The 24814-nt window shown below is 41.3% G+C and overlaps 1 protein-coding gene across 17 annotated transcripts in view; it reads right to left on the bottom strand.

The window, feature by feature from the left end:
* Positions 1-24814, bottom strand: part of PLEKHA5 (pleckstrin homology domain containing A5) — a 210086-nt gene that overhangs the window by 12438 nt on the left and 172834 nt on the right. For 5 of the 17 annotated variants that reach the window (XM_044452171.1, XM_044452169.1, XM_044452168.1 and 2 more), the window contains 10 exons: positions 22538-22657; positions 21681-21734; positions 10643-10705; positions 9533-9613; positions 9248-9397; positions 7551-7652; positions 3659-3773; positions 3422-3465; positions 1490-1678; positions 478-598 (listed from right to left, as the gene is read on the bottom strand). In XM_044452171.1, the coding sequence (XP_044308106.1) occupies positions 478-598; positions 1490-1678; positions 3422-3465; positions 3659-3773; positions 7551-7652; positions 9248-9397; positions 9533-9613; positions 10643-10705; positions 21681-21734; positions 22538-22657 (1039 nt within the window). The other 12 variants (XM_044452176.1, XM_044452175.1, XM_044452173.1 and 9 more) reach the window with 9 other exon arrangements.

A 24814-nucleotide genomic window follows, 5' to 3' on the forward strand; every position in this document is an offset into this window, starting at 1 on the left:
TCTATTTCTCATCTTCCTTTTAAGAAACACACTGCTTTCCTGTCCTTGGACATATCTGGAAGTTCTGTGGAATTGCCTTCAAGGATAGTCTAGTAAAATAATGCAGGAATCTGGCTGAACAAAGACTAAGTGTTCAAGGGCAAGGACAGAAAATGAGCAATTGTTTGAAGAAGCAGCATGTGTAGAACATGAGAAATGTGATTAGACACAGCGTCAATATGGATTTCAGGGTTGAATCTCAGTATTACCTTTGATTCTGATTTTGTTGTTATTTCAACTGACTGAAAGCCTTCTCTAGTCATATAATTAAACTTAATTTTATTGCATTAGCTGTCTCCTTTATGATAAGAAAAAGTGATTTTATTTGTAAATTTGTAATGATTTATGCTGTTTCTTCAGAGAGATTATGGAATTTCATATTCACTGTCAGTAGAAATAAAAAACAACTGTTCTGTAGGGAAAAAATAGCTTACCAACCTTTGGTTGCAGAAGTTTCGGATTCAGAAACTGGCTCTGCCCTTTCTTCTCCATTTGACTCATCAACTTCTGCCACAGTTGTTAGCTCAGGCTCACTTTTATAAAGCCGGTAATCTGGACCCTGAAAGTCAACCACAGCAAAACATGCATGAAATCTTCTCATGAGATAAACAAGAACAGAACAACAAAATGACTGCCCTTATTTTAAAGGCTCAGAAAAACTTTGAAGTTTGCCTGAATTTGTGTAGATGTATTTCTAGTAGGTCTCTTTTCTTAGCCAAAAAGACTTTTCTGATAAAAGTCCAAAATGGAAGTAATCCTTCTGAAATTTAATACAGAAAATCCACCCCCCCCCCACCGCTCATCTTCATACGCTGAAACTCTACTCCAGGGTTGGTTAGAAGAAATGAACAGTGTAGGGGAAATGTACTGTATATTATTCGTGACTTGCATGGCAAATCATCCTCCAAAAACTATTTTTACAACTTTCAGGTTTCATAGGAAAGCCTAACAAACAGGGTTTTAAAAAATCCTATTTTATCATTTAGAAAAATTGATAAATGTGTCCCCTCTGACCCCCTTCTGAATTGTGAGGATTACTTAGCTGGATCAAACTTGTCTTAGATTACTTAATTTGACAAAATGCCATATACATTGTTGGTTCTGGATAAACAGCAAAGATGGATGATGCAGATTGTGCCACAACATGTGTTAAAAAAACCCCACCCCGATGGAACATAGCAAAACTCTGGTTCCGGACGTGGGACCAGAGACTTGGGGAACAAAGCATCTGAGCCATGGGTCCATGAGAACTGAAAGAAAACTGATGAAAGGAGAAGCAGTGGACATGAATAATGCAGCTAGAAATAACACAATTAAACTTAAAAAAGTGAAATGCCACAAGAGAAAGACAGCCAAAGGTCCTAGGAAGATGGCAGCTGTATGGGTTGGGAGTGGGGAAAGGCAGGAGGGGAAATACTTGATGAATGATGTGGCGGTTGCGGCCACTTACACAGTGAGCGCCATTTCTTTGGTATCCTTGAACTTGGTGAATCTTCCGTTCTTCAGGGAGATGTACTGGGCCCCTGCTATAACAGAGCAAGGAGCTGCTATCACTGGGCAGAGGGGGTATTATGGGAGGATGCTCTGTAAAGTCATAGGACCGAGGGAGTGGAGGACGAGGTGGGACTACTTCCTCTTCCTAGAGATTGCAGAACAGTCACCTTATTTAGATGTGTTCATCTGGCACAAGCGTTATAACTTCTTTCAAATATTTCACAGCAGTTAGATTACAGTTTGGAGTTAAAGGGACACTGCTGTAGCGAGAGGGACAGACTGAAAATCATTACCACATCATTACTGCACACAAGGATGAAAGAGATACAAATTCGTTTTCTTTTCACCAGAGGCATCGTCTGACCGTCATTCAAAAACGTACACATCAGTCCACACCCATCCCAAAGCAAATAAAGGAACTGGGTCAACTTAAGAGAATGACTCTTTCCTTTGCTACTTTCCCTAGAGTTCAGGATCTCCTGCATTACTCCACATATCATTTTTATAATACCAATCCATTTGCCCAGTCTTTCTCAAAACATTAAAACACATAACATGTTGCACTCCCTCTTAGGGACAAGGTTCGCAGCTTGCGAGTGCTCCTCGACCCAGAGCTTTCACTGGAAGCTCAGGTGACAGCGGTGGTGAGGAGCGCTTTCTTTCAGCTTCAGCTGATCTATCAGCTGCGCCCCTACCTGGAGTACGACTGCCTGGCGACAGTGACACACGCATTGGTGACTTCCCAACTTGACTTCTGTAATGCGTGCTATGTGGGGCTACCCTTGAAGATGGTCCGAATACTTCAATTCGTTCAAAATAGAGCTGCCAGGCTGCTGATGGGGACTGGGTGTTATGTTCACATGACTCCAGTCCTCCGTCAGCTTCACTGGCTCCCGACTGAAGTCCGGGCCCAATTCAAGGTGTTGGTTATGACCTATAAAGCCCTAAACGGCTTGGGACTTGGATATCTAAAGGAACGCTGGCACCCATATATGCCCTCCTGCTCCTTGAGATCAGCAACGGATGCCCTTCTCCGGGAACACTCTGTGAATGATATTAGGAGGGTGAGTACCCGGAGGAGGGCTTTCTCTGCGGTGGCGCCCAATCTATGGAATGCGCTCCCCAGAGAGGTCCACCTGGCGCTGTTGTTATTTGTTTTTCGGCGCCAGGCAAAGACCTTTTTATTCAACTGTCATATTAATTGTTAATAGTATTTATTCATTTTATTCTTTGGCCAGGGTGACTTAATTTATACTGTTAATTTATATTATTCTATGGAAGCTTTTTTATGGATGTGAGCCACCCTGAGGCTTCGGCGAATGGGGCGGCATAGAAGTCTCCTGAATGAATGAATGAATAAACAAATAACAGCTTCCTTAGAAATTAAACTTCTATCCAGTTTCTTTACATACTGCCTCCCACGTGCAGCTGACAGTGTCCCTTTAAAGCCACCATTTCCAGGTGTTATTACAGGCTCAGGGGGAGAGATACTGAGCATCCCCAACTCCAAGTGGTTTCAGCCTGAAGTTCAGGGTGCTCAGTTCTTACTCAATTGCGGCCACAGGCAACAACACACACAAAGCAGCATTTCTTGCTGTATAAAATGTGTGTGGTGCAGGGGAAAGAAGCACAATTTGCATTGGCTGGGGAAAGAGCCTGGATAAAAGGAGTTAAACGGGAAGAGATATATGAACTGATCAGTTTAAGAACCCACAAAGCATACACAAAATTGTAATTCGAGCAGTTAATGCTTCAGAAGAAAACAATTTATTACAATAATTTATTTAAATATACTAAATAAAAATAAAACTTAAAAACAAGACTGACAAATAGGAACACTGATCAGAAAGAGCTTATACTGATTCTTTAAAAAAACCTAAAAACGTACCTCATTTTTATACTTAGCCGAAAAAGCCTTTGATGCTATGATACCTATTTGGAAATAAATAGGAATTATTTATTTGAATTAACTGAATGAGTTAGAATGCTGGTATTAATGCATAGCTTCACAATGATTAACAGCTCACCTATCTCCTTTTCCATCTCTGTGAAAACAAATGATATTCAATCGAGCTAGAATGAGCATCCCGCCCCAGTTTCTAAGGAGGTCAACACACGAATTTACCTGCCTCTGCAGTGCTGTTTCTTTGCTGCTTATGTTTACTCAAACCTTCCATGACATCCTGAATTCGCCAGAGCTCCTTCTGGATTTGAGCACGTTGTATGCCAGCTGACTCGCTCTACCAAAGACAAATGTTAGCATTGACAAGGAATGTATTTTTTTTTTTAAAAGCTATTCAAGGGCGCATTACCTTTAGTTATTATCATGCAAACATGATGACTGATTGGTTGATTAAATATCTACACTGCTCATCTGGGTGGCTTACAAAAATTAAAACCAAAAAAACACAATGTAATATAAAATTTTTAAAAGTTCTAAACAGTATATACCAACTTAAAAAAAAAAAAACAGAAGTTAGAAGCAGTCTGGAGATCCAAAAACATACTGTAATCATAAAAAGCAGAATGGAAGGACAGAAACCTGGGAAAATGAAAAGATCTTCATTTGGTTCCAAGAACACAAAGTCAGTTCCAGGTGAGCCTTTCTGAAAAGGGTATTGCACATTTATATTTTCTTGAGTTTGAAGGCTTCTCCCAGAGCAATCCAAAGGTGTCTTTGCTGCCCACATGACATGGGCTGCCTTGAGTTATTTGCTTCTATCTACCCCCAGACCACCCACACTATTGTATTCCCATCACTCTGTATGGGTGTGAAAGCTGGGCAGTGAAGAAAACTGACAGGAAGAAAATGGAGGTGTTCAAAACATGGCGCTGGAGGAGAGCTCTGTAAATACCCTGGACTGAGAGGAGGCAAGCAAGGGGGTCCTAGACCAAGCCAAGCCAGAATTTCCTTAGAGGCAAAAATGACAGAACTGTCCTATTTGGGCACATCATGAGAAGGCAAAACTCCCTGAAGAAGACAACCATGCTAGGGAAAATTGAAGGCAGAAGACTATTAAGGTAAAGGTTTCCCCATGAAATTAAAGCCCAGTCATGCCTGACTCTCGGGGGTGGTGCTCATCTCCGTTTCCTAGCCGAGGGAGCCAGCGCTTGTCCGCAGACAGTCTCCGTGGTCATGGGGCCGGCATGACTAAACACCGAAGTGCCCGGAACGCTGTTACCTGCCCACCGAAGTGGTACCTTTTCATCTACTTGCATTTGCATGCTTTTGAACTGCAAGGTTGGCAGGAGCTGGGACGGAGCAATGGGAACTCACCCCGTATGGCAGATTTGAACCGGCAACCTTTCAATCAACCAGCCCAGCAGCACAGCAGTTTAGCCCACTGTGCCACCGCATCCCCAGAAGACTATTAGGGAAGGCCAAATATGAGATGGATTGGATCCATCAAAGAAGCCACAGCCTGAACCTGAAGAGCTGAATGGAGCTGCCACGGAAAGGACATTTTGGAGGGCTTCCATTCATGGGGTCACCATGACTTGATGGCACAGAACCGTCCCCCACAAAATCTGTTTGTTGGCGGGGATAATGGGCATGTGAAAAGCAAAGCAGGATTCCACATTTAATATTTCCACAATTTTTTTAAAAAATCTAGCATCCTTAGATAAATATTCTAGTGTAAGGGCAAAATGAAGAAATGCGTACAGTGTTGGCACATTACATTTTACAAAGATCTGGTTGCTTGTTTTGGTAACCAAATTTAGGCAGATCTGCTTGTGTTGAAATGCAAGGAAAACTAAGGGACCGCATTGCTCTCCTAGGCTTGATGAATTTCTGCAGCAGATTCTGCCTTTACTAAAGATTTAACTGAGATTTTCTGCATCCCCTATCACCCAGCCTCCCAAGTAGCAGAAACCCCAGTTACTTGTATTGGTTAATCTTTGTCAAATGGGGCTGTGGCAGGATGCCTCGCCCCTTCATGGATCACTGCCTTGCTGTGGAGAAGGGGCTTGTGTACCTCAGTGAAGCTATGAGCTATGCCGTGCAGGGACACCCAAGACAGGCCATAGCAGAGAGCTCTGACAAAAGCTGATCCACTGGAGGAGGAAATGGCAACCCACTCCAGTATCCTTGCCATGAAAACTCTTAACAGCAATGGGGAATTTATACACCCCCCAATCCCAAGCTGCAAGAAGCGAGTCTCACTGATTCCAGTGCACATGCAGGCCCCACCTCTTGCACAAGGGATATTTCAAGCTTCCTATTGGAAGCTCCCCAATGAGAGGGAACACTTGTTTCTGGAAGGAGGCAGGGGAGCTTTACCAACCTGCTTCCTGGTGTGAAGCACTTACACACATTTTGTGTTCTTGCGGGAAGCACTAAATCTCCCTTAGAGAATAAAGAAGGCAAATCTGGGGGAGAGTTGGCACAGGCATAAGCCGTTTACAGGACACTGCCCAAGTAAAGAGAACCAACTAGAGTAACAGGTTATAAATTAACCGTAGACCCCAAAACCATGTTGTTAGGATATCTTCACTTTCAAGGATCAAAAATACATTAACCAAAGAGCTCTAAGTGGTCAGCAGCAGCAAAGTTGGTAACTGCTGAGAAATGGAAAAACTCACAATGATTGCAGGCAAAGCATATATTAAGCATGGCAGGTAAGACTGCAGGAATACTAAGTTTATGAAAAAATGAAACGCTTTCAATTAATACTGGAAAACAAACTATAATGTGACGATTCTTCTGTATTGCTTCAATGTTTCCTAATGAACCAATGACTTTTTATGATATTGCATATGAGGCTGTATGTGACTGCAAGCAGATTTATGTACTATTGTTCTTACTGGTTCATCTACTTCTGTGATAAAAGAGGGAAAAAGGGGGACAGCACATTGGCAGATGCACCTCCTGTAGAAATGTGCACGAGGTCCATGATCGCAGTGATGCTGCTGATATTGAGGGTTTAAACAGCAGGCAAGACAGAAGTTTGCTTTACGCTGCTGCTGCTGTTCTGTCTATACTGCCCAATGATCAAAGCTGTTTGGGCAGTGTACAATCAATTGCTAAAATATAATACATTACAATGTAAAATATACATAACAATTAAAACATTATCAGATTTGACATTTTTATTTAAGAAACATTTTAATTGGTATTTTAAAGTAAATTTTGGTATTTGCAATTGTGATGTTTTAAGATTTCTCCAAATCGGTTGTTAAACTATTACTTAGTGTTCCTGCTATGGAAGTGATGTTACCTTATTTTTATCATTTATTGATACTGTAGTTTTCATTGTTTATGTATGAAGTTTTATGTTGTTGGTTTTTAATATGTAAACTGTCAAGAGAGCCATGTGGCTATGAGACAGTCTAGAAAAGTGCTAACTAACTAAATATAAATAAAAATAAAGATTTTAAACCAAATTTTAACAATTTAAGCAATTAAAGCAAGTCCCTATTATTGACCTGTGAAAACTACAGACAAAAATAATCCCTCGATTGCTTATCATCATTATTATTAATACAACAACAACAGCACAACATTTCTATACTGCTTGTAGCCGAAGCTCTCTGGCTGGTTCACAACTTGTAAGTCACCCATCAAGAGTTCAACCAGACCTGACCCTGCTTAGCTTCCAAGATTAGGTGACACAGTCCAGACACCCTCCCAGTACAGACAGCTGCCCAAGAAGGATACTCTGGTGGATAGTACTGACAGCTGTTGAGAGCACCAGGAGTAGCACCAGGGTAACACTTCCCATTTCTCCTGAAGAATGCGCCATCACACAGAGCAACCAGAGCGGCTTCTATGCCAGATCTGGCCTGAACCCCAACAGAAATGGATCCAGATAATCTCGTTAAGGGTCACATAGATTTTATAGAACCCCTGTCCCCAGCAAACTCTTTACACATCATGTGTATAATCAGATCTTATCTATAGGCCACCCAAAAATCTGTTATTTTGGTGGCCAGCACAAATACTAGAAAAAAAGAAAACTGGTACATTTTTCATTTGACAGAAATTGCTATGAGAGTAAGTGAAGTTCTGGTTGTACCTGAACTTCCCCCAGTCGCTCCAGCTGCTCCTGCATGTGGTTCTTTGTGACTGTTACATCATATTCCAGTTTATCATATTCTCGCCAAGCTCTCTCAAGCTCCTGAAAAGACATAAGTACAGAAAAATACTTTTATTAGTTTTGATGGTTTGTCCCACTGTTAAATGTACAAATTGTAAGTCTGGGATCACACATGATTACAAACAATAAACCCATCATCTGATTTGTGACTATATTTCAGTAGCATTTAATAGATCCAGGCAGGCTCTGTTGCAAGACATATTATTGGGCTGGGTCCAAATAGGGTGGTTGCAGAAATAACATCTTAAGATATAAATATAAAAAGGTAGAATATAGGTTTAGTTCTTCGCTTAAGTAATTCTACTCTTATAAAGATGCATCTTATTGACAGAAGTGCCATGTGCTCTTCAACCATTCCAGTGCCACAATATTGACCTGCCAGACCGTGGGAAAGCTTGAGCAGGTTTGTGTACAATTCTGCGTATCTCCTCCTCACCCTGCTATTAAATGAAAGCGGAGTATTTCAGGCAGGAGCCTGTGGCATGATGGGGGTGAGCTGCAGACCCTACAGGCTTCCCCTCTTGCGGTCCTCCTCCTTGGATATAGTGGGCTGTAGTCAAACATGGCTCATGCTTGCTCCGGCAAGGGGAAATGCATAAATGGCCTTACTCGTCTAATAGCAAACCTTTCAACATCTCCAGTTTACAAATCCCACTAAGAAGGTGTACCTTAAACTTTCATGAAATAGCTTTGTAACTTAAAGGATGTAAGCATTTAAGACTCATAAGAACAACCCAGAGAAGTGGTAGACATATACAGGTCAAGAAAAAGTAGTGCACAGTAAAGCTAAAACATAAAAAAGGCAAAAATACATGATAAATGTACACTGATCCCAATTGAAGCCTAACAATGTTGCTGAGGATGGATGAAAACTGCTCATTTATGTATGTTATCTTCCCAGATTAATGCCAAAGAGCCCAGCTCACTTCAAGTGAAATACTATTCTTATACAGGCTTCCCCTCTTGCGGTCCTCCTCCTTGGATATATTGGGCTGTAGACAAACATGGCTCATGCTTGCTCCGGCAAGGGGAATTTCAAAGATAATAGCCACAATTAACAAGGAAAATATAGTAGTAGCAGTAATAATAAAAAACACAGAATAATCATCCTCTGTACAGCTTCTATGGAGTAGTAAAAAAAGGTCAAATTTAACTTGAGAGCAAGCCAAAGTTGACCTATTTAATGCCCTGAAGTGTCCAATTCTTTTGCAGCCAAGAGAATTCCACAGGCTGCCACTGGTGATCGCAATACTGTGGCCCCTGACAGGATGCAGTGGTTATACGGAAATGGCCCCCCATCTCCGTGATGAATCTGCCCACCCCACTTTAGACTGATAATCCTCAGCCTTACGTAAACGCAGACAAAAGCTTGATCTGTTTGCACATACCTCTACCCTTGTTAACTAATTGCTGACATAAAGGCATTCTTTTCTTCTGATGTACCAAAATGAACACACATACATCTGAGGATGGGTAAATCAAGACAAATTAATGTTTGCTAGATCGTGATAAAGAACAAATCCATAGACGGCCAATTAAAAAAAAGCACCTACACAAAGAACCGTCACTTAACACACCGCCGAGCTTTCCCACCTGAAAAAAATCGCATTACTTACTGCAGTAGCTCGAGACACCTCCCGACAAGTGCTGAGGAGGCCATTCTGTAAATCATCTCTCTGTAAGATGACATTTTGTATGGCAGCTGGATTTTCTGCATTCATTTCTATCTCTTGACTGGCTGATAGCAAAGCTTGTTCAAGCGTGTACTGCGGTAATAAAAAGAATAATTTTTAATGTTCTGCATCACTGGACTGATTTTCTTTTTACTTCACTTATCAGTGTTCTGATAATAAAGCGTGCAAAATAACATCCATTTGGGGTAATAAATATAATTATCCTACTTTTTCCTTGTGCAGCTGTTGAAGCTTCTCTTCAAGGGCTTGCACCACTTTGTCTTGCTCACATAATCGGCTAAGCTTAGTCTAGTGTGGAAGAGAAGGCGATGAGAATAATTAGTGCCACTAGTTGCGTTGCACGCTGACAACTGATGCATGGCCAGTTTCTACAGACCCACAAGAAAAATGGAAATAAGAAAACATGTATTGGTAGCCTCAATTCATTGCTTTGATCATTTATTATACACTAAAATGGGTATATGAACCAGAGTAGGATATTCTGCTTCGAAATCCATGTATGTAACTGTTCTGGGCCAGTGGAGGTCTGCGTACATTCAAGGAGATGTTTCAAGTCTGGGAATGTTGTACGTGCACTACAGGAAATCTATGGCGTTTGTGCAGCATGTTCTGTGATAGGAGTGGCTTCTGCGCACAGGGAGATGCAGGGACACCTGGTACTGCAGAACACTAAGTTATGCTCAGCAGAGGACCACACAGCAGGTTACACAAATGGTGGAACTTGCAACAGGCTTGCATGGGTTGGCTGGTGAATGAAGTAGGAGGGGATGTCTTTTTGGAGGAGCCAAGAGAGGGGGCAATTTGTGTCATATGGACTGTGCTCTCTTTGTTGTGCACACATCATAACACTCACAATCCTATTCTGGATTGGAGAAGATGTGCAATGGGGTAGGGAAATGATAATGCTGCTGAATTTATAATGGAACTTCTGAAAAATAATGAAACTGATGTCATTACTCCCAGTTGTGGATCGTCACATGGATTACGCTCACAGACAATTATCACGCAGGCTACTTTGTACAAACAAGAGTCCATTTCAGGTCTCTGGCCATACAGACACGTCAAATGTCCTCTTAGAACAGCTACTCTTTTTGTGTTCTGTTTTGAAAAGTAGGGTTCAAAGGTTTCTGAGCTCTCAAGGGTGGCTGCAGCTAACATTACACAATTTCTCCAGTCTTTAAACACCAGTTCAAATTGTATTTCAGCTTTGCTTCAGAGATGGGACAGACTATGTCATCTTGGACTACTTTTCCGTGCATCAAACAAGCCAGTTTAAAAACATTTCAATTCAGCATACAGAATGTTCACGTTACTTACGTCAATATCCAGTTCTTCCGATCGGTATTTGTATAGATTACCCCTACATTCGTCTTGTGACAGCTACAATAAGGAAGAACACTGCCATCAAATAACTTCACTAAAATCATGCAAAACAGTTTGCAGTCTAAAGTTAACATTTAATTAAGCATACATTACTTCAAATTGAAATGTTAAGCACCTAATATGCTTGAATGCGTTTAATCAGCATACACTACGTAAATCTCCGTTTATGATGGAATGCCAAATATGGATTGTCAGAAAGGGGACGATACATCAGAACTATTTATTCTTGCTATAAAGTTAACCAAAGCTGAGACTGGAATCATGTTCTACTTGGGACTTTCAGAATTAATAAAAATGACATAAATTTAGTTTAGGTAATAATCCAAATGGGCAAGAACCACATCAAACATACAAGAAGGGTGCCTATATCAGCTTTGCTGATACCAACAATTTGGCATTACAAAATTATAACAATGAATCAATTTCTATGGGTGAATTCTAATACGGAGCCCCATTCTGCCTTTATTTTAATCTCTTAAAAACTCAAGAAGAGTTACTTGAGATTTACAAAAAAGAACATTATCTGTTGAGACTTACAACACTCGAAACCATAAGTACACTGCTTTTGGCATGCAGTTTCACTACTGCATTGCGCTCCTCTCAGCTTTGTTTTAAATAAGGCTTTCAACACAACAGGAATAGCTCAACCTTTATCCAAATGCTGGGTGGATCTATAATATTTCCACAAATTTAAAAAACTGGATAAAGGAAGTCATATCTGCATAGGGTTACACAGAGGTGCTTGCTGGAGGAGTTACAACCAATTCAGATAGTGGAAGTTTGCATAATTGGGGTTTAAATGTGGGCTGGGAAAAATCATCCAAATTTCTAAGCACCAGCAGAAACTTTAAGTACATGAGATTTCCCAGCCTGGTTCTCCTGTATATAGTTCCACTATTATTGATCGTACCTCCTTCCTCCAAGATTATAAACTGCTAAACAGAATGGCGGGGAACACAATCAAACTGGAGTTGTGAAGGCAGTCAACACATTAATTTAGTTCCACCTCTAGCTTTTAGACAGCCTATTAGCAAGATACATATACAAATGACAGAACATAACGAAATGAACATTCATTCAAACTATTTCCAATGGGGTATGAAAATGAGTATTGTTGCACTTTGAAGAACAGCCAATTTTATAGTCTTTTGGGTACCACAAAACTTTTTGTTCCGTTTCAGCAAATGCATTTTTGCAATGTATTAATGGATGGGATACTGGCCAAGCACAGATGTAGCATCCCCAATCTCCTAAGGATCATTAGAGGATTGGGAACATGCTGCAGGCTCATGCACTCCTCACTGCTTCTCCCCTGCCCTGCATTACTGACCCACAACTATGTCTGTGCATCAGCAGCAACAGTGTTTAATAGTTAAAGGACTGTCCAGGCCACCGACGTCAAAAACCAACGTTTGAAGTCAAGTTTGCAAACTCTAGTGAAGTAGCAAACTGGTTAACCACCAATAATGACGAGTGCCAATGGAGGCATCAATATTACAGCATGTTTACATAAGTTGTTTTAAAAGCAGATCTGGAAGGTGGGAGAGAGAAGGAGATGAAACCGGCAAAAGCACAACTTGATCCCAATTGTTAAATCTGTATTGGGCCAGTGTAAGAAACATGTCTACCTCGTTTACATGACAGCGTACTTATTCAGTGCCTATACATTAATCACCCTCTCTATGGTCACATGTATGCGCAATATTTCTTCTACACAGTACAACATGTTAAGCCTTATTTCTGTTTTTAAAGGACAACTACAAATGCAAAGACAAGGGCAAGGGTTTAGCCATACAAGCATTCCAACCACAGAACAGATCCTCCAAAGGCTTTCAAAGTGTTTCATTTCAAGGCATATCCTCATGCAAATGCACTGGGTGACAATCTGAGAGTATGCACAGGGTATTGAAGCCATAGAAGTAGTCTTGCTTTGAAATGAACGTTTAATGGAATGGGTACCAGGGGATGAAAAAGCCACAGCACTGTAGTGTGTCATGAAGATTATAGGTTTTAATTTAGTATGATGTTTAGTACCTAACAGGGCATTCTCGTTTTTAAACCCACTTGAATATGTACTACAGATTTGATCTTGACAGGAGAAAGAATTGAAGAATGGAAATATTTTTTATGACAAATAAATATATAGATATGCTCAAACATGGCCAATCAGTATCTGGCCAAGCTCACAACAGGAATAGGATGAGAAATATGCATTCATTTGCAAGAATTAAAAAGTGGATATGTACATTTCTTAAGATATTTTGGCTTCCAGTTTCTGAGAACTTTACCAGTGGTCTAGTTTTTTAAAGGCGAAAACTATTTCCTTTCTAAAAATACTGCTGGTTATCACCCAGATTCCTTGGAAGATGATAATCTGGGTAATACCAGCAGTATTTTTAGAAAGGAAATAGTCAGCTTAAGTGGCATTTAAAATGCGCAAGAATGAGCAATGTGCTTTACTCAACCACATATTTTTCGGTAATAGAACCTCAGACTTAACAATGATTCTGCATAGGATCGCCTCACAACAGGGGGAGCCTTACATTTGCATGTGTTCCTCTCTACCCTCGTAGTTGCACCAAAGCAGCAAGCCACACAGAATGATGTTACATGGAACTGCATCATTAACTAGAACGACAGATTCCATTCTGTACATATAGAACTGCGTGAGGCTACCGTTTGTTCCAGTTCCATGGACCTCAGAGGCATTTAGTCGATGGAAGACTACAGAAGCAAGCAACAGCTTTCAATCCCAGTTATTTGCAAACTCTTTTTCAGGGAACCCTGGTATGGCTGTGAAGGTTGTCATGGTTCTTCATTTAGAAGATGGGTAATGGCAGACACATTTTCCAGAATGGCAACCTGCACATATTGATCTCTTTCGCTGATGCATTTTATGAGTAGGGCTACCCACAGTTCATACAGCATAGAGCACACACCCTTGACCATAGAAGCCCAAAATATCTGGCTGGTGCACCTTATTGTTAACGGAATGCTTGTCCTACACAAAGCTGCAGCTCCAAGCATCACCATTATGACTGACAGAAGGGCTAGGAGAAAGATATTGAAGAAAATCCATAGCCGAATCTAGCCAAAAGCCATCACTACGCTTTTATCCATAGGGCTCCTTGGAGAAAACAGCATTTGCTGAAGAGCGAGGTACTGACTCAAGAGACAGTGCCACCTAGTGTCCCAAAATTTCTAGTGCATTTTAATTCCAGGCTTTCCATCTGAGGAGAACCCTGAATATCCTCTATCTGAAGGGTGGGTTGCATATTTTAAAGGCTTGGCTTGTTACAAGCCAGTCCATCTAGCTCAATAACTATTTTGACTGGCAGCAGCTCTTGAGGCATGCAGAAGTGGTCTTTCCTAAACTTTCTTTGGGGGGGCTGGGATTGAATGCAGGACATTTTGAATGCAAAGCAGGTGTTCTTTCACTGAGCTGCAACTTGCACAGAAACCTTCCTTAGAAACTCCAGAAGACACGTCAATATTTATGTAAACATATAGTAGCAAACTCCACTGCTGTAAGTCTGAAGCAGTCCTTGCATGAGCGCAAGGCCTTGTACATGCAGACCTGGATGACTGAGCTCGTTGTGATTTCAGAAGTCACACAACACAAAGCCTGAGAGTATCAAAAATATTTTGGCAACTTGGAGAGGCACTAATGAGATGCCAACACAAAACCTGATGTGCCATCAAAGAGATGCTGCACATGCATGAGGTTTGACTTTTTTGTAACACTCACAGCTACATGTGCATATAAATTTCAATGAAAAGCCAGATCCATCACTACTGACACCTTGAGGGTGGTGCAGATTTTGGCAATCTCAGAGATCTGAAAAGGGTAGCCGGTGGCATCTCCTACCACCTTTTACTTTCTATCTCAGCCTGAAAATATGCTTGCTCCTGAAGGTGAAATGAAAATTGGATACTACTAGAAAAGTGGGACCTTGCCTTTCAGAGCGAGGGTGATCAACATGAGACCCTTCAGCTGTTTGGACCAGCATAACCAGTGGCGAAGGATTATGGGAGTTGTAGGATTTTTTAAAAAATCTGAAGAACCAAGAGTTGCCAATGCTGAATTTTTCTACTCCTGCCAGTGGAAAGCAGCTTTGACACAAATACTTTGCACCCAGATAAATGCTTCCAATGCAGCTATAATGCTTCTTTGATTTAGATCTACAAAGGATGGAAAGTGACGGGTGCTTCCCATGGTAGCCACTTAAAGTATCCCATGCAGTGGCTCTGACTGCACGGGGAGTGGTCCTCTGTATGTTCCAGCCATGCAGAGAGCAGGGTGCTACCATGCGCCTCCCCGGTTCCCTGGATTTCCAAGCAGTGGTGGGAGTACAATACTGGTAACGTCTGGCTCACCATCAGGCTGGGGCTTCCACACATTATACGCGTCCACCATGTGGTAAGCTGCGGCCTGTTACCAAATTTAAAAATAAGTTATTTGTGTTGTGCAACCCACAGAACACTTTAAGCAACTAGCAATCCAATAACATGCAACGCAACTCAAGTAAGGAAGCCTCATGAGATTATGGACAATGTTCTGAGGATCATTTAACTCATTTGGCTCAGAAACTTAAAAGCCACAGGAAGCTCTGCCTTGTGAGGAGTGAGTTGAACGTGGACTAAAAACTATGACAAGGATGCAAACAAAAGATTCACTCAGAAAAAGAAGTTTAGGCACTAACTCTTCTGGCACAAAGCCACCAACTCACTTTGCATTTCAGTTGCCGCTTCTTCCTTTACTTATTCTTGCGAATTGTTCAGAGTATTGGCTCATTTTTTGGACCACCCAAAAGCAGAAGCTCTCTGAGTGGTTTACATCAGTTCAAGTATTTTAAATCCCATGAAGATTTTTCAGAATTTGTGCCCAGTGAATTAGTGCAGGATGCACGACAAAGGTTATCAACGGCATATTCCAATTTATAGACTTGAGAGTAATACATCTAGTGTGGTGGAAGTCTATTTCTTCAAACTCTCTTCTTTAAAACACCAGAGAAAAAGCTGTGAAAACAACACTTCCCACCTGCTCTCTCAATTCCATTCAGCCTCAAAGGCTTTCTCAGGAGGTACCAAGCATCCAGGATAAACATGTCCTCCCAGGGTCAAGCAATCAAAAATGGAGCTAACTCAGTGCAAAACAATATAATAATTTTGTTCCTTCCAATCTAACAAAAGGCAAAATCAAATAATTAGGCAGCTAACGGAAACACTAAAACTACCTGTGCCTAAAAGTCTTTTTTTTTTTTTTTTGTTCCAACCTTCAGAACCTTCCTTAGATATTTTATTCTGGCAAATTAAAAGTGGGCACACATGCGGCTAGTTTCAGCCAAGTAGCAGCTAGTGAAGATAACATGTTTTCTCCATTTGAATAACATTGCAGAGTTCCTAAAATTTATGTGAATAAAAATTCACAGTAGGAAGCAGGGGAGAAAACATGTTAACCAAACAGCTAACAAAGCACATGTTTGAGCAAAATTGTAATAGCACAGAAAGGATTTCATCACAGGATTACTGCTCGCAGGAGGCATTGCACTGTTCCCTGAAGCTGTGAAATTTTTTTGCTCACGTTGGCAAGGTTGCCGAGCTTGTTCCCAAGAGGGCACTGGCACCTTTAGCAGCTGCTGAGTGGACAGACGCTTGGCAGCTGCAGGTCTCCCATCACAGCGACAGCGACAGAAGCTGCATCTGCCCAGGTTCTCTGTATCATGCAGCTGTTAAAGTAAAACTAAGAGCCTCCAGGGACAAGCAGCAAGGGCCATACACGTGGGTCCAATCTCAAGTTATGAGACTCACTTTGGCCTAGGAGCCAGAGTGCTCCAACGTTCCTAAGCTGTAAAGAAACAATGCCATTAGTTGAAAAAAGAATGAAAGAAACTGGGATGGCGGGACACCCATAATGCCAAACATTTTATTTGGTGCACAATGAAATCTTTTGACACCCATATGATGTTATTATACTGATGGGTTTCTAACAGACATGTTGTTATATTTCCATTCAGCACATTTCCCCTCTGTATATTTTAATCATGACTCAAGACGGAGTTTGTTTGCTGTGACTTTCTGAACACACTGCCCTTAGGAGCTACAGCCCCCAGATCAAAGTTATTTTGATCCTTTTTAACTCCCAAGGGCAAAAAGCGACTGTCCAGGAACCTACAACAATTAGTAAATTCATTCCTAAAATGAGAAGCTGCCAGAAATGATAAGGTAAACACTGCTGGCATGCTTTTGCATTTGCATTAAACCAAAATGAAGACGTTCCTTCAAAGGAAAAAAAAGAGAAAGAAAATAAAGCAAATTGAATAGATCCATGCTACAACAAATGTTGGAAGCTTGTTGGCATTATTATGAATTTATTGGATTAACCTGCGGAAAACAGCAATTTGCCAAATATTCTGAAACAGAAAGAGTTATCCAAAGGAGTTCACTCAATACTCAATGACAAGTACGTTCAGCGAAGCCATGCTAGCGATATTGCAACGTTTTAGAAGCACGGATGACTTGTGGCTTTCCAAAACAAATAGGAGGAACACCGATGTCATGGGTAAACTGGAAGGGACAACCAAAAACTCACTGAGGGAAATTTTTGCAATGATATAAAGCAATTTCATTCACTATCCAAGACCTTACTTGATGGTACAGTTGTGGTCTTGGCGCGGAGTTCTCAATCATAGTGTGAACCATGATGATTAAAGGTTCATTCTCTTTCATCTATTTCAAATCAGGAGGAGCATACAGCAAACATCAGTTTACAGCACGGCTAGATTTGAAAGATGACACTGTAAATATAGCCTCTACTTTAATTGTTTTCTATTAGTGCAGCAGTTCATATTTCCTCTCATGAACAGCAAAACTGTACATTTGAAAAATCTGCTAAGGCCAAACTAGAGCAACTATGAATAATAGTTAGAATCTTCTATACCTCCTATAAGATTTTAAACAATTCTTGTCACTGAGAAGGATGTATAAGTTTCTCTAAGAAGCTCTGCAACATCATTAACAAACTGGTAAGTTGGAGCAAGTGATAGTTTTAATAACACATCTTATATGGCTAGAATTGCAACACCTGAACAGTGCTAAGAGTAGCTTCACATTATAAAGAATGGGCAAACTGTGAGGTCTAAGACTTTCAACTGTCAGTACAAGCCCTAAAGAATGGATAATGGATTGGTGATTGAGTTCAGTCCATTATTTGTTCCCTTCAGCACAGTAATTGTTTTATGAAAAGTGTCTAGCTTTTCCTGAAAATTTGCATTGGGTCAATCTATAGTTAGCAAAAAGGAAAAGAAAAAAGGACTCCATAACCAGGATCCTAATCCAGGCTATCAAGGATCATATTTCACTGTATGCACGGTATGTATGAATGTTCAATTGCCAGTAATTTTAGAAATACTTATTGCTTCTCGACGTAACAGCACAACTTCATTAAGAGCAGTGGGGTTTTTGGGGGAAGCAAACATACAGTCATTACAGCTACTTGACTCAAATGTCCATTTTTTCACATTTCCAATTATATACATTCTCAGGACTGCATCACAATTATTTGCATTAACTGCTCGTAAGACAGTATTTAGAACAATATCAATCAAAATAAGTCAGTAATAGATCAGGAAGTAGGGACCAAACAGTTTCTGAACACCACCCATTCTTTCAAGTAGAGCTTATAAGCCCGACTGAAATGGAAGAAGGATGAATGCTTGGAGAATGGAGCCTTTATAGCAGAGGGGACAGACTTCAGGGGGTTAGAGAGCAATAGTTGTCCCCAGACACTTCCTTCTCCGTCACAGACCATGCTCCTGCTCCGAGAGCCTTGACTTGCTGCCGTTTTTGTTGGCAAATCCCCACAGAACACCACACTGCTCCAATTTAGTTTGAAAGCAAGCTGCATTTGGCCTACGCAGTGCCTCGCAGTGGTTCGCAGCTGATTTTCAGTAGCAAATCCTTTTTTCTTTGCCAGTGCAGATTTCATTAGCGAGATGCTCCAGGTCTGTCTGCACTGGGGATCGGATGTGTGTTGCACAGATTTCAGCGTATGCTGTGTGCATTTAAATAAGATCCAAGAAATATGACAACTGACATTTAGACTTACGATGGCGAGCAGTTTGTGGGTTGCTCTTAACAATGGGACTGAGTATTCTACTGACTTAGAAGGCAATTAGTTATTGCCACTGGGTAATATATTTATTTTATTATATATACACACCAACTTTTTTCCTGCAAGGAACCCAAGGCAGCTCACACAGTCTCCTCCCAACAGTCCTATGGTGCGGCTGGGAGTCAGCAACTGGCCCAAACTTACCCAGTAAGCACTGGGACCCAGACTTGTGGAGGCCCAGTCCAGCACTCTCAACACCACACCACATCGCCTCTCCAGATATAACCTCGAGCTCTCAAAAAGTGGTACAAGATAATGGGGACTGGAGAGGAAGAAAGCCTACTATTTCTGCAGCCCAGCCAGCAAAGCTGCAGTGGATCTGCCACTCTGCCAGGCTCCACATCTGGAGCTCATTTTCCACCTGAATGTGATGGAGGCACCCATTAATCATGAGTGGGGAACACGGGAGAGTGTGTGTGTGTCTGCTTTTTCCAACAGCAGGCATTTCTCTTGCATGTCCCATTGAAATTCTTGGGCACTGCTTCCAAAGCAGGTTAAGCATCTTATGGGCCTCGGGACAGCATAAATATAAGCTCCTGGAGAACAGAGCTGTGTTGCTCACCAAAATTAGCTGGAGTCAATTATAACTCACAGGGTTTTTCTGAAATAAAGTGTTGAACATTCAGTACAGTACCTGAGATTTCATTCATTCCAGTGAATTTGCCTTTGTTTTCTTTTTTGATTAGCAGAAGTGGAGAGAGATTAGCTCTTAGAAAAACTGTTAATCATTTCCCTAGCCGGGGGCTATTCTATTGAACTCTATGCTATTAAGATTCTAGCTGTCAAGCAGAGACAGAAAGACAACTGCAGTCTTAAGGATTTAGTGTTCTTTGTTTTAACAATTCCAGTACTGATTCAAAGAGATAATTCTACAGAGAATTACTGGGAAAATTTGAGGATTGTAGCACCAGTTTGCACCAGAATTGTGTGTGCAGTATAGCTGCTAAAGCTCCACGGAAGACCAAAATAAGTTAAAATAAATACTGTTTGCTCAAATTGAAAACACAGTGGGCATTCCAATAGAAACACAGAACGGACAAGGACGCTTCGCCTTCCCCTGCAATGGCAGGCCAAATTAATGTGTGATTTAATGGGCCTAATTTCCATGTCTTGGCGGGTTCTGAGAAATCTGAACCTACAAGCACTGCCCAGGTCACAGGAATGAGCTAAGCCTTAAAGGGGGTTCAAGCTGCCCCAGGTGCAGAATTCTGGGGGAGCCAAAGGACCCCCCGAAGGTGGCAGATGCAGACACATGGTGGTGAAATTAGCGACAAAGGTACTCTGGCTTCTCTTCCTTCCTACCAGTGCTCAGAGGGCCACAGCCATAAGTCCCCCTACTGCTGGGAGGGTAATCTGCCCTGCTTGCTGAAGTGGCGGGCCAGCGCTGAACCCTTAGGGGTTTTCAGAGCAAGATGCTGGTCTGCCTGGCACTAGTTGCTCTCCACACCGGGAGATCTACTCAGCATTGTTCACTGGAGTGTTGCCGGCCTAATATCCAGCCTAGCTCAGAGCTAGGCATCAGGTGAGCAGTCGAAAAGGAACTGAGCAATCCCGCTTTTACCCAGACTTCCAGAAGGGGCGGGATGGGGCTCTCGCCCACTCTGTGATTGCTTAGCTATGGAAGTATTTCCCCTCTGATCCAGGCCCTGTGCTGTGCGGCAAAGCCCATATGTGCGATTGCACAGAGACCACGGAAAAGAGCAGGTGGCAGGCTTTCGGGGAAGCCCCACTGGCTGCTTCAAAGGATGCAGGAGAAAGTGGTCAGTGCAGCTTCCCAAAGAGCCCACCTGGCCAAATGCCATGCAGGAAGGGAGGTTCTCTGGGTAAGGTGGCCCAGAAGTTCACCAGTGCTGCCATGCCAAAGGTCATCTCCAGGGTCACTTCAACCAGATTGCCTTGCTTTAAGCCAGCTCCCCTCCCAAGTGGGGCACAGAGCTGGACGCAGGGGATGGTCCCACACTGCAGGGGAGTGTGGAGCGGAGCAGAAATGACTGTGCTGTGGCGGCGGCGGCTGAAGATGTGAAAGACAAGGAGAGAGGGGGCACTTGCTGGGAAAAGGGAGAAAAGGATGGGTGCTGGCGTATCCAATGGGCTGCCAAAATACCTGGAGTTGGGCCTGCGCAGTGGATCGCTAAATTGGCCGTGCTTACTATTTACATGGGGATCTAATACGTCTTGGTGTTGGACCTTCCCTCTGTGCAGCTACGATGGACTGTACCATCAGTGGCATGTCAACGCAAATACGTGCTCATTCAGGATCCAGATAAAGAAGCAGAGTAAGTCAAGAAAGAACGCAACTCCTGTGCTAGCCACTGCATAGGTGCAAAAGATAATGGCTAGATATTCAATTTTTTGTTTAATTCTGTGAATGTTTTCTTTCAGGGATTTTTTTTTTTGTTAAAAACAATGAATACGGGAAGTATAGCTTATGCCTTAAGTTAAATGTTAGCATTTATTTAGAATGTAGAGATGTGGAAAAATTACTGGGATGAAAATTGTAGTCTATTTAAGTAGTATTCTTTAAAAAATCAGCTTGCATTCCACATTTAAAGTGTTCATGTAAATGAGTGACTCTAATCAAATATTGAATCATGAATGTTATACTCTGTTTAGTAAGCCAGTTGATGGAAATAAGGCATGTCTTCTTGGCAACTAAAATTGTTCTATTTACCCTAGGGGGGAACACTGCTGCCGCCTGCCCTGTGAACCTTGAGTGGGATACCACCATCAAAAAGTTTGAACAACAGAGTCAAGATATCACTAGACATAAAAGGTACAAGAGTAAGCTATGAACCCCACCTGATGATCCAAATATATGGCATTCCTTTGAAGGTGGTGAGAAAGAATCTCATTCTAGCAACCAGCATTCAAAGAGGAAGAAGGGAAGAAAGGGACAGACATGAAGATGTGAGACAGTCAGTTGGAAATGAAAAAGAATGACAAGTTCTAACTGCAACCATTTTTCGTTCATATTTGCATATTTCTTCAACAAAAAGCTGCCACAAAGCACAGAATCTAAGAGAAAACTACCTTAAATTTTGTTCTTAGAATTTAAATTAGCACTTTGAAGAGCAAATCAGTATTTCAGTAATAGAAGAAAGTGAAAATATAACCAAAGATATGTCTGTTTAATAAAGCATTAGTTTGTGATTGCTGATTTAGTAAAGTTAGCTACAAAAACTGTATCTTAACATTAAAATGAAATGAAGATAAACCCTCATGGTCATGTTGAATTTACATGAATAACTATAAACCCTTTGATGCGCATGTACTTTTCCTGCTTCTAAATACCATTTCCAAAACATTTCAGTGAGGAGAAAACAGAATGAAATTGCCATGGTAGATCATATTTATCACAGTGGATATCTTCTTTGGCTTCAGATTCATGTGTAATCTCACTTGCAAATTTTGGATTCAATTATAAAGCAACTTATCAGAATGCATTTCTATTTCTGTTTTGATTGTAATGCATTCAACATCCACATCAGGACTCAAAGGGTTGATAGCAGACTTCTACAGATGCCCAACAAGAATGACACTCTAGAAAGGATCTACATTAGAGAAAGGTGGCACCAATGGCACAATGCAAGCTTGGATTAATGAATGGCTAAGGATTAGTGAAGATGGCACATGATGAACATCACTTCATAGCTGACCTTTGGACTGCTGGCCTCAAGTTTTAGTTGCATGAGTTGGGCTAATGTGTGTTCCCGGATACTACTCAGTTCAGCTTGCTGCCTTCTCAGCTTTATAAGCAGCAGCGTGAGCTCCTCTGGCTGAAGGAGTATCGTGTGAGAAGCCAAAGAGTAGAAAATAGGTTAAGCCTTGTCCCGAACAAAACTTCAGATTCATATACTCTTTTGATCATGCTGACTGCATCCAAACTGCATTAAACCCTTTGAAGTAAGTAACACCTTGCCAAAAGTCTCACTAAAACTAAGTGATAAGAAGAATCTTAACCCTGAGAAGCTTCTGAAACTCAGATGGCATGACTTTAAAATCTGGTGTCACGCCAAACGATCACTGAATACTACACAGATAAGGAGGAACAATCTGCGGTGAATCTTGGACTTTCATGTTCCTCCCCTTTTTCCATATGCCCAGAAAAAGTAGTCTGGATAATTCTGCTGTTGCTTAAAAAACTGACAAACTATAATTCACACGAACTTTGCTTATTTCAAGTCAGTCAACCTCAAATCGTGCTTTCTGAAGCTGTCTGGATTGAAACTAACCACAGCTACTGTTTACCATAGTTGTGTGGCTCATTGCAACATTTGTGCATCGCACTTAAACCACGGTGTGCAAATGTAGCCACAGGCCAGTAACATGGTGGTTAGGAAACAAGCAGGCACTTACGAAGAGTTTATAGAGGCGGTACATACCAAATTTGCTTGGTAGGTTTTGTGTGTCATACCAACCTACTCAGGCAATTGAGGTCATTCTACTAGTGGTTACATATGGATCCATGGCCTAACTGGAGTCCACCAGGAGAAGAGCCTTTGGTGTGGATAGCCCCCTTGCTCTAGAATTCCCTGCCTCTGGAAATCAGGCAGGCAGCAATACGGAAAACATCTTCATTCCATAATATTCCTTTTATTTAATGCATTGCTTTTATCCTTTAATCTGTTTTAGCTTTTTACGACCATCACTCCAGAATCTGCCTAAATACGGAGCAGTACAAATACTGTAAATAAATACATCAAGGAATTGGAAGCTGCAGAAACAAACGATAGCATCTGGGCAATGTATTCAAAGTCTGGTGAAAGAAGTGGCAAAGACTGCTATATTTTTTAAAAGCAAAACCTTGTACAAACAGCAAGCAGTGTAAAAACACACTGTACAATTTGATAGATTGCATAAACAACTTTCTACTTTTTCCTCTTTGGAAACAGCTAGGTCTTTTTGAAGGTCATTTCCCCAAACATACCTCAGAAGATTTTTGTTTGACCAATCAATCATTTTAATTAACTTGAAGATACAAAAGGAAGGTCTTGTTGCTTGAAAATCAAGGATGAAATAATTGACGCCAAGAGCGTAAGTGGAAACATAATCTGGGGGAGTGCCATGTCTCTGGCCCAGAAACCTGCAATCACATGGATAGTGGTTCTTCTGCTTTTTGAAACAGTGGCTTCACTACACATAGAGCGAATGCTCTTCAATAAATCATGTGTTTCTGACATTATGGCCATTTCAAAAGGATCCTATGCAAAGACTTGGAGTAAAGGACCAATTAGAATCTTCCCTTTGTTCCCACCAGTATCTACTGCTGTGAACCATTCTAGCTTTTCACTGCTTCCTCTCACCCAAATCTTATACTTGGCTCCTTCTCACAATGCACGGCATCTTTCATTTCCTCGGTCCAGTGAGGAAATAACTTATCTCTTGTTGTATTTGTTTTCTTTAGTTCCCCCTGTTCCATCTGCACCTGGATCCCATGTTCCCACAGTGCAATACTGAATTTACCTGTTTGCTAAGAGTGCCTTTACAATGGAATTCTCCATTTCAATGGCTCCCTTTATATGCCTAATGCATATTTACTATTACATTCTTAGATTCTAGCACTTCCTATAAGCTGAGCTGCTGGTACGTCTATCAAAAGCTTCCCATTAACTACAGCTACCATGGCACATAAAATAACTTTTCTGTGATGCACCTCTGATGTAGACACAGGTGCTCTGACTGTGTAGCTTGACATATGTAGGGCCTCTGTGATCTGTAATACACCCAAGACTTCTCCTGATGACTCAGTATTCGCACATGATAAACTTTTCAATATACAAAAAACAGGCAGCCCAGGTGAATGAAGACATATATACAATCACTGCTCTACTAAGCTTTGGAATAGGGGTTTTAATGGTTTTGTTTTTTGTTTCTTCGGTGAGCCACAAGTTGCTGGATTTCATAATAAAAACACACAACTGAATAAATTCCTT

The sequence above is a fragment of the Varanus komodoensis genome, unplaced genomic scaffold (genome assembly GCF_004798865.1).
Source record: "Varanus komodoensis strain SLA01 unplaced genomic scaffold, ASM479886v1 scaffold70, whole genome shotgun sequence".
Classification (NCBI taxonomy): Eukaryota; Metazoa; Chordata; class Lepidosauria; order Squamata; family Varanidae; genus Varanus; species Varanus komodoensis.